At 47.6% G+C, this 10829-nt stretch overlaps 1 protein-coding gene across 1 annotated transcript in view; it reads right to left on the bottom strand.

Annotated features, from left to right (window-relative positions):
• Nucleotides 1-3842: 3842 nt before the first annotated feature.
• Xdh (xanthine dehydrogenase) overlaps nucleotides 3843-10829 on the bottom strand; it is a 63713-nt gene continuing 56726 nt past the window's right edge. The window contains exons 33-36 of the mRNA XM_005367945.3: nucleotides 9874-9939; nucleotides 8258-8446; nucleotides 6389-6565; nucleotides 3843-4328 (exon numbers count right to left, since the gene is read on the bottom strand). Coding sequence (XP_005368002.1) covers nucleotides 4275-4328; nucleotides 6389-6565; nucleotides 8258-8446; nucleotides 9874-9939 — 486 coding nt within the window. The 3' untranslated portion in view covers nucleotides 3843-4274. The remainder of the gene's footprint in view (nucleotides 4329-6388; nucleotides 6566-8257; nucleotides 8447-9873; nucleotides 9940-10829) is intronic.

The raw sequence follows: 10829 nt of genomic DNA, 5'->3' as shown, positions 1-10829 counted from the left end.
AGATAAGAAAGACAACCTGGGATCCTGTACTGATGCAGGAGCATGACTGAACAAGAACGACTGTGTCCCAAGATGGGAACCCTTGGTCTTGGTCCTGTTCTCGGAGCATCAGGAGAGAAAGCGCTGCTTCTTTTCCTCCATACTAAAGGGGGATGGGCTAGGAAGGGAAGCCATCAAGTTGCAACAGAGGACTCAGGACATTCCTCATGGGTCACACTGGAGCAAGTGACCTCGTACAATGTTTCTTTTTTCCACTGGGGTGCCACTTGAGTGTCCAGGTGGTCCTCTTGGGTGGCCCCACTCTACCATGGCCTACAGAGACCCTTGTGTGCCACTACAGGAGTGTTCCTTACCCAGGCCTTGTCCCTCTCGCTATCCTGATGCCTCCAGCTGACATGACCACGGCTTACCAAGCAGATCTTTTGGTCTGGATCTCCAAATAGTCCACATGGCTCTCCTCCTTCCCTCCCCGGTTGGAGAGGTAGCCCCCCAATACACACACCCACATACTTGCTCACCTACACATTCTCTCCTCTCTTTGTCAAGGACAATATACACTCTTCTGGCTTTAAAAGAAACCTCTGTCCGACCTCTCAAATGTCACACTCAACTACTTTATTCTTCTGATGTGGACGATGAGCTACAAGAGGCAAAAGTCAATTTCCCACCATTCCTTCCATAAGACTTGTGTGACAGTTTGGTCCCTTGCTTTTGGAATGAGATACTATTTCTACACTTCACGTTTTACTTCCCACTTGTGGCTTATGGAAGAGCTCGGTTTGAGCATCTTATCCCAAGAACACAGGCATAGAGGCCCAGAAAGCAAATATCCCCTTAGCACAGTGCTCAGCTTGAGCTTTAACCTCCCTAAGCAGGATAAACCAGATTTCTGTCACCTACCAGCTCTCTGAGTAAAGGCTGCAGAAGAGAAAGCTCATCTGCCTAGCAGATGCATGGTTCTGTTGCAAAAGCATGGACTTGGAGCTGAGAGACTGTGTGGTGAGGCTGGCTCTGACGCTAAGGGGCTATGGGGACCGAGACAAAGCCAGTTACTGACTGTGAGCTCTCATTTCTCATCTCAATAGCAGATGAGTTGAACGTGATGGTCCCCAAGATTCTTCTAACTTTAGGATGCTGAGTTGGTCTGGGGGATTATGCAAGGCCAACGCCTTGGTAGTTCAAGGACAGAGATGACGTCAGAATCCCTTAGAGCAGAGGCTGCCACTTCCACCAGTGCCAGTGGCTGTTTTGTTTCGGGTGACAAATTGTCATGGGCCTGTCTTCTGACTTAGGGACATGTCCTTCTCTGGCTCAAGATAGAGACGAAACAAAAGGGCAACTTCCTGGGTCTGGGGGCATCAGGCTGATCTCAGGCCTCAGCTGTTGAAGGAAGCTGCAAGGCTCATCTGGGGATCCAAAACAGGCAGCAAAGGGACAGCTTTCCAAGTGCTCCCTCAGCTAAAGATAAAAATATCCCAGGCTCGGGGATGTTCCCAGTCATAAATCAATCAGCCAGAACTATTTCTGTTCACATCCTTTGCCCAGGGTTCCCCTCCTTATGACTTCCATCCTGTCCTCTCCACTCTGGCCCCAGTCACTGTACCCCCGGCGTAGGATGAGGTTTACCAGATTCTCTTACCACAGGTCACCATCTTGTCCATGCCAGTATGGGAATCCTTACCCCGCCTACCAGTGAGTGGGTAAGGATGCTGGTCCCTCCAATGGCCTCCATCATTCTACACAGTAGAGGGTCATTCTGACGGGCAGACTGATTCCCCCAGGGCATGCCAGATCTCTCAGCCTTCGAGGCAGAGGAGTTGCTCCTGGGTTGTGGTGGGTTTCTAGGAGTAAGCAATCTTGACTTTGCCCCCACCCCATCTCTGGCATGGCTAGAGTATTTACAGGGATTAGTGTCCCTACCCCTTAGGGCCACTTGGAGGATTAAATGAGGCTCTGTAGATAAAACATTAAATTTGGCACACGGCATGTTGCAGATGTTCAAAAGACAAGAATTGCCTTCCCCTGCTAGCCTTCCATCTGGCTCTCATCCTCCCACGGTTGACCCACGTCTTGAAAAAGCTCCTTTGAGAAGATTTTGTCAGCCTGTCAGGTTCAAATCTAGCTCCTGGGGAGGCCCTTGAGGATATCTGATCTACTCCGAGATCCTAAATCAGTCTCCTAGTAATAATCACAGATGCCACGCTGCTGGGCCATCTGGAGACTCCTGCCTTATAGTCAATCTTTTACCGCCCTCTACAGGCTGTAGTGCTGCACTGCAGGCAATGTCGGCTAGCCCCAGAAAGACTGGCTGACCTCACTCTGTAGATCCGAGGCACTCTGGATTAAGACAAAACAGGGGCAAAGCAAAATATCTGAGGCAGTCAACACTTCAGAGTATCATGAAAATTTCTACTTCACAAAGCACTTGCTGGGTGAGTTTCCACGGACACTCTGCTCTTGCCTCAACCTAAGTACACAAGGGAACCCAGTCATTCACTGCTCACTCGGTAAAACCTTAATAATGAGGGCTCCTACCTTGTAACATTACAGACAATCATCTGAATCAGTTCCCTGAAAATGCCGTCTTGGGGACTAAAGTGTCAGCCTCATGCATGCTGCAAACAATGGCATCATCTATAACACACTGAAAGGTGTCTGTGAAGCGAGGAGGTGGCCACGTTGGTCGGTCAAGTGTTAACCTAGCGTGCACGAAGACCCAGGTTCCAGCCCAATATTCCACAAATGGAACAAGGTGGCAAGTGCAAGAAACACTAGCAATTGAGAGGTAGAGGCAGGAGGATCTGAAGTTCAAGGTTATGCTCAGCTACACAAGTTTGGGGCCAGCCTGGGACACTTGAGACCTAGTCTCAAAGAGGGGAGAGGAAGGGAGAGAAGGGATGAGGGAAAGAGGGAGGGAGTGAGGGGAGGGAGGTAGGAAGGAAGGAAGGGAGGGAGGGAGGGAGGGGAGAAGGGAGATAGGAAATGGAAAGAGAAGGAAAAGGAATATGGTGTGTATATGTGTGTGTGTGTGTGTGTGTGTGTGTGTGTGGAGAGGGAGAGAGAGAGAGAGAGAGAGGAGAGCATCGAGAGACAGGAGAGAGAAGTATACATGTTTCATAGTTTAGAAACAGTGATTGGCTGCAATATGGAAGATGCTAGCATTTGACGTGATAACTCAGAAGCATTTCTTACATGCCAACCAGCTGGCAGCTGTATTTGTTAGTATCATCAAACATAGCTGGGCTGCATCATTTCTGCCTATCCTTCCATGGGCAGAAACGCAGGCTCTGTCTGGCAGACCCCACCATACTGTCCACTCAGGACTGTGTTGTGCTGGAACCTCCTGCCAGGGCGATGAGAGGGGATGTTTGTTTTTCTCCCGTTCTCCCCACCGACTGCAAGCACGTGAGGGATTCTACCCAGGGTTCATTAGGCTCAGACATTGCATAAGAGTGAAGGAAGCCAAGACTTTGATAGTTGCAGCTCTGTTATGTAACTGGAGTTTTCGGGTCATATATTTATAGACTTAATCAGGGAGATCTTAGTGATGACTGTAGTTGAACCCTTTCATTTCCCAATAAGATGAGGCACAGGAGGAGAAGATAACACTTGAAGGGCACACAGCTGTCAAACTCGGGCTTTCTCCCTGGCTGATACTGATGTCAGTATCATCATTTTCAGGTGAAATCACTCCAAAGAAAGTTCTGAAGACAAATCTTTTATATATACATGGGGAGGTGGGGAGAGACCTAGCACACTGTGTGAACTGAATAATTGGGTTGGTTGGAGTTTTGCATTAGAGAATAATCTTATTTTAATAGTCAACAATACTGGAGCTAAGCTCAAATTCATTTTATTCTTTATTATTGTCTTCCATGATCCAAAGTAGAGGTTTTAATCTCCTTCACTGTCTCACAGCAAAATAAGAGTGCGTGGCTCTGAGGTTACAATGTGGCATTCTCTGGTCTGAGGGAAAGCTTTCTGAAGACGGCATTTGGACCTGGAGATACTTTGGTTTGAGCTGCAGGAGCTGTGTGAGAGTCCTTCCAAGGTGCTTAACTCACCACTTACACCCGGCATCTCTCCATTTGCTCATCATTTTGTTTGCAACTCCTATTTGGATCACGACTGTCTTAATGCATTCCATTTTCCTAAAAACTCCATCCTGCTGAATCAGCTCTCCCATGCAGCAAATGGGAATCTGGATACTACTGTACGGAATTCCAGCTCCACGGAAGCCCTGCTATAGTACGAAACGCTGCTGAGGACTCTCTTCAGACCCTCACGGACCAGGGTTTACAGTTGTTTTCTGATTTCCCAGTGACACACTAGGGAGGAATAAGAGAATTCTCATTGACATGGTTTTTTTTTCATGGTGTCCCTCCCACTCCATCCCAATACATGCCACCTCCTAGCACAGACAATATCATACTAAGATCAAATCCCATTTTACAGTCTTAGTCATGGGAAACACCCTCAGCACAGGACCTCTTAAAATCCTAGTCCTTCATACATTTTTACTGAGCACCTGCCAGGTGGCTACCACTCCAGCGGGGTCTGGGCAGATGATGATAAACATTACAGATGTGGTCCCCTTGCACATGGCACTCGCAGTCCTTAGAAGCACGGCTGACGTGTGGAATCAGCTGTTCACGCAAGTCCACTGCAGGGGTTTAGCTACTGGGGTGTTGGTACAGAGAGAAGAGTCTTTGTTCTAGGTTGGGGGCCTCTGAAGACCTCTTTGAATGATTGAGTTTTGCATCCCATTCCTTGCAAGACGCTGACAATGCAACCTGTTCATAGGAATCACTCTTGTTAAAGATACAGGGCTTGGGTAACCATCAGCAGTGGAGATCATGGTGGGTTCTAGGTAACCGGAATGAAGCTGTGCATCTGCAGGAACCTCGCACTGAGTTTTGTGGTTCTTACCTCCTAGCTAAAGCAGTCAGCAGGCATGGGAGCAGCCTGACTGGGAATCCTTCTCACTCAGTACTGAGATCTTGATGTTGTAATAGGAACAGCGGGCCGCTTCCCGCCACCTGGCTAGCTTTACCCGAAATAATTACATGGAAACTGTATTATTTTAAACACTGCCTGGCCCATTAGTTCCAACCTCTTATTGGCTAGCTCTTACATATTGATCTAACCCATTTCTAATAATCTGTGTAGCTCCATGAGGTGGCTTACCAGGGAAGATCTTAACCTGCATCTGCCTGGAATGGGAGAATCATGGCGGCTCACTGACTCAGCTTCTTTCTCCCAGCATTCTGTTCTGCCTACTCCACCCACCTAAGGGATCGCCTATCAAAATGGGCCAAGGCAGTTTCTTTATTAGCCAATGACCTTCCTCCATCATCTAGATGTCAGGTTCTCTTCCCTTGAGGACTTACCCTATCTATTCCTCATACCTGGGATATTTGGAAGTAGTAAGTATTCACTTTACCTCTCAACCCTTACCTACCTGCTAATCCAACAGAGGTTTTGAGTACTACTAGAGATCTCTGTGTGTAGCTACTGTATTGCAGAGCTCAGGCTGGGCTGGCTCTGAGATTCCATGGAGTAAAAGCATGTTCCTAGCATATTCTCCTCTTGCCTGGCATCACCCACCAAACATAAAACAAAGGGACTTCCCAAAGGGATTCTGAGGACCATAGAATGCCTTTATTGCAGTGGTTCTCAACCTATGGGTCACGACCACTTTGGGGTTCACTTATCAGCTATCCTGATCCTGCATATCAGATTGCGATTCATACATATGACTCATAAGAGAAGCAAAATTGCAGTTACAAAATAACAATGAGATAATTTTATGGCTGGGGGTCACCACAATATGAAGAACTGTATTAAAGGTGGCAGCACAAGAAAGGTCAAGAACCACTGTTCCATCACCCGCCCCGGCAGGGCACCACATGGTGCAGTCATCTGGGTCCCAGAAGGCTGCGAAGTCCTTGAGGGTACCTATGGCCCCAGTGCCAAGAAGGCAAATGGTAACGTTGAGAGATTTGTCTTTAGCCTTCCCTCTCCACAGCACCTCATATGGTGTTTTTGACTGATGGGTTCCCCAGATGACAGTGAATAGCATAAAAGACTGGGCTGTTTAGGAGATTTAGCCGTCACCTGTAGCCAGCTGGAAGATGAAATCTGTGGATAACGGCTGTACAACACGCAACCCTCCCGCCGTGAGAGCAGCCCATCTGCAAGCTGCAACTTCAAAGCGGCTGTTCATTATTTTCTTGCAAGGCCAACTCAGTGTCCCAGATGGCTCAATGAAGGCAGTCCTTGACCCAAGGCTGCCCGGGTAAACAGACCCGTGGAACCTTCCCTTCAAGTTTGCCAGTCGGCGCCTGTCCTCCCCTGGGTGACATGAGAGTTTTGCAAAGTATCTTACCAGGGTGGTGAATTGATCCACGCAAGCATTTCGGATCTTCTCCGGGGTGGCAGGGCTGTCTAGCTGGAAAAGTTGTTTTGCGTTATCACCTCCGTGCTGAGCGCGAGCTGCGCGGATGGCATCCTTGATGGCGAAGAAGATAGACGAAGCCAGGAAGAGAGGCGGCTCCCCAACAGCCTGAATGGGTAGGACGTAAAACAGGGAATCAGCCAGAGTGGTTCCGGACCCTGTGTCTTCCCACAGACTCTGGAGGCCAGACCACAATCCCCCACCAGGAAGACCATTGATGCCCACGAAGAACTCCATTCAGCGCTAATGGAAACACACCAACTAAGGCAAGAGGAGGTCATCAAAACTAACAAAGTCCTGAGAAACTATTTCTTAAATGGCTGAACTTCATAGTTCTGTTTTTTTGTTGTTGTTGTTGTTTGTTTTAACTCATCCTATGTCATTTTCTCTGATTATAACAAAATACACATTAATTATATAATATACCTTTGAAGTTATAGTAAATGATTATTTTTATTACTCAGACAGGGTTTGGCTTTGAAACCCTGCCTAGTCTGGTTCTCACTATGTAACCTTAGTTGTCCTTGAATTTGCAGCAATTTTCCTGTCCCGGCCTCTAAAATGCCAAGATTACAGGTGTGCACCACCGTGCCTGGCTACTGTTTTATAAATAAACACATGAGTCTTAGCCCCTTCCTCAGGTACTGACCTAGGGGAATCGTCTGTCTGGAGCTCTGACAGCAATGTTTAGCATGTACTGCAGTTACAAGGTCGGATCGGCTAGAATTACAAGCACCTCCTAAAAGAGGTTGGCTTTTCTTCCCCGTGGGGCAGAGATTGAAGACCACCTACATCAGAATCACCAAGGATACTTACTGTTAAAATGTAAGTGCTGAGATTCTACATCCTGGAATTACAGGCCCAAAATTTCTGGGGTTATTTATTTTAATAATCTATTTTTATGTGTATTCATGGTTTGCCTACATGTATGTCTGTGTGTGCATGTCAGATGCCCTAGAACTGGAGTTACAGACGGTTGTGAGCTGCCATGTGGATGCTGGGAATTGAACCTGGGTCCTTCTGGAAGACCTGGCAGTGTTCTTAACCAGTGAGCCATCTCCTTAGCCCCAGTTTCTGGGGATATGATCCCTAGAGATGGACATTTCTCCTGAGTCTCATGACCTTAACATGTTGTCCTTTGTAAGAATCAACAGCTAAGGTCACGACGTATTCCAGACCCTACCTGCCCACATCAGCATAGCAAACCCTGACAGGAGCAAATATTTCATTGACTACAAGTCATGATTCTCCTTCCTTCAAAGATACAGGACTATGAGAATAAGCTATGTTGATCTTCAACCATGTTCTGCACTCCCTGAGGACAAGAATGAAGGAAGCTCTCTGTATATGATTCCCTAACCTTGTTAGTAAGGTTTTAAGGTTGGATCTCAACAACTAGAGGGAGTGATGAAGTATTGGAAGGTGCCCCACTCCTCTACAATGAGTGTGTTGGGTTTTATAAGAACATGGAGATGCTGGGTTTATAAAATTCATCTCCCTGAGGACCAAGGACCATGATGCATGACTGCAGACTGAGCATAGGTCAGAATTTGACCCTTGGTATTTGGTTAAGGAATCTCTCTGAGGCTCCCAGCAGGAACCAGCTTCAGTTAAGAGCTCAAGCTGTGCCCTTGGCCATGGCCACTTTCATTGTTTCTCAGCTCTGCCGCCTTTCCAGAGCTGGTGTCAATCCTCTTCCTTCTGTAGGAGGAGTCCCTTGCAGACCCTCCAGGTGGGTCACCCACTGTGACCTCCCATCCCACGGGTGAGAAGGCATTACAGACCCACAATCCACAGTACCTTGGAGGCATAGATGGCCTTCTTGTTGGGACAGTCACGGAGCAGCGACACTCTGAACTCAATGGGGATGCTGCCAAATGCAGGGATCTTGTAGGTACTGGGGCCAAGAGTGTGCAGCTTCCCCTCAGGAGAGTAGTGTAGCTCCTCCATAGTGAAGAGACCAAGGCCCTGAACAAACGCCCCTTCTATCTATAGGACAAAAGGTGACCATGGTTACCACCTCACCTCTAGCTCCACCCCCCAGGAGAGATACTGATAGCTACAATGAACGCAAAACCTGGCCTATATAGTGAGGCCTTGAAGGAGGCTAAAACAGCCTTCAACTGCCTGTCTGGCTCTTGCCTCGGTACAAAGGCGTCTCGAATGACATGTCACTAAACTTGGTCTTAAGATGAACAGAGACCCAGAACATGTTAGCACAGTGGCAAGTACCGTTTCTCATCCAAACCTGCCACTGCGTAGATGAAGATGCTGTGTCCATGGCATCACTGGTGAGCTAACAGTGAGAAACAAGCTCGTAGGAGAGGTTTCTTGAGTAGCAAATTCTTAAAAATTTACCTCCAGCCTTGTTGGGTTTTTTATACTGCCTATCTTCTAGGAGGAAGTGTCCCCTCCATGACTTAAATCTAAAGCACCCTCTACACTGTCTGCTGGTCCCCATCGGCTCCCCATCCCCTATTCAGAAGAGTGATATGGATGCTGCCAAAGGCTGAACAAACACAAGACAAGGCGTTGTCAATAATCTTTGCATCCATAGTACTTGACACAATGCCTGCCTACATAGGGTATCCCCCAAGCAGGTGTGTGTGTGTGTGTGTGTGTGTGTGTGTGTGTGTGTGTGTGCTGACTACAGAGTAGATTGGCCTTTTTCTTTTTAAAAATACACTCATATTTTCTACCAGATGTCACTATGTCACAATCTCAAATTGTGATTTCTCCCATCTTCTCCAGCTTGGCCTATTCTATTGATTCCATACTTTCCAAAAGTGGTTTTCATTGGGCCGTCTTCCTCCTCATGGTTGATCCCATGTCATTTGGTGGATTCCTCCACCCCTCTAGTCCTGGCACCATTTACTACCTAGAAAGTAATTTATCCAATGTCCTGGGTCAGCGAGAAATGGGGAGATAGTCGGTTGTTCTGACCTCAGGTCCCACTGCCTAGGACTCAATTCCAGTGTCTCTTTCCTTCCTACATTGTGCTGATTTCCAGCTGCTCAGTCCCTCTCTCTTTCTCTCTCTCCCTCCCTCCCTTCCTTACTCTTTCTCTCCTTCCCTTCCTCTTCCTTCCCCATCTCCCCCTTTTCTCCCTGTGTGTGCCTGTGTGTCTGCATCACATGTGAGCATCTAATGTCTTCTCATGGACCACACTGGTCTCTGGGGTGTGTGGCCGCCCTTCCTAAGTTAACTTATATTTGTTTGTTTTCTGATTTGAGAGTTGGGTGGATGATTATCACTCTAACTCTTTCTATGCAGAATGAGGGTCTCTAAGCACCATGCTCTGGCCAGGTTAAAAATGACAACATGCTGTGTCACTGGAGGCCGTCAGTAAACAGAGTGAGGGTGGGCACACACTTCTGACATATTCTGTCCCCACCCTGGTCTCCCACAGAACTTACCTGTCCAATATCAATAGCAGGATTCAAGCTGGAACCAACATCCATGACGATATCTGTACGGAGATTCTGTGGATGGAAACAGTTTGAGAAGAAATGCCTGGATTTAACCAGGTGTGTCTTGATAACACTTAGAGTGTAAGTCCCAATCCAAACAGCACTTTCTCAAGAGCCCTGAGCATACTGAGACAGCGGTTCCCACCACATCTTGACTGCCACTATCCAAGCTCACATCTGAGATCTTAGCAGCTAAGTAAGGGGTGGGCTGGAGACCTGACCTCACCACATAGCCACCTATGGGCAGTAAAAAAGGGTCTCCAGGTACTGGGGCTTTGGACCTGAGTCTGGGTAAAGCATATGAGAAAGCAGTCAACAAACTATATTGTGGCTGAATCCAAAGCATCCTGGTTTTGTAGAGCCTATAAGGCAATAACTATATTATTAAATAGCTGGGGTGGGGACTCAGGGTATCACTTAGTTGGTAGAGTTCTGGCTTGTATGCGTGAGGTCCTCAGTTTACTCCCCCTAATAAAATATATTAAAGTAGATAAACGATTGAAATAATACAGGAAGAAGATTTTGTGCCACAGGGAGACAAATGATCCGCAATTTAAATCCAGTGTCCATTAGCAGCAGCTTATGCAGGATGTCCCACTCCCACTCAGCCTGGCTTTCTCTACGGCAATGACCTTCACTGAGCGAGGGCTCAGGCAGAAACTACGTGGCTCATGGCCTAAGGCGTGTGCTTGTTGGTCTTCATGGGGCATTCCCCTGCCTCTGACGTCAGGCCTGTTTCCTCACCAGAGAACGTGCCTCAACCAGCAGCTCAGACGGCAGTGCGGTTGTTTTTCTTCTCCTCCCTCTCAGGCTAAAGGTTTGCACATGTCTTACCTTATGGTCCCCAGGCTAAAGGTTTGCACATGTCTTACCTTATGGTCCCCAGGCTAAAGGTTTGCACA

This window comes from Microtus ochrogaster, unplaced genomic scaffold (assembly GCF_000317375.1).
Source record: "Microtus ochrogaster isolate Prairie Vole_2 unplaced genomic scaffold, MicOch1.0 UNK26, whole genome shotgun sequence".
NCBI classification, from domain to species: domain Eukaryota; kingdom Metazoa; phylum Chordata; class Mammalia; order Rodentia; family Cricetidae; genus Microtus; species Microtus ochrogaster.
Note: the sequence above shows the minus strand (reverse complement) of the source record. Positions and strands in the feature narration are given on the sequence as shown.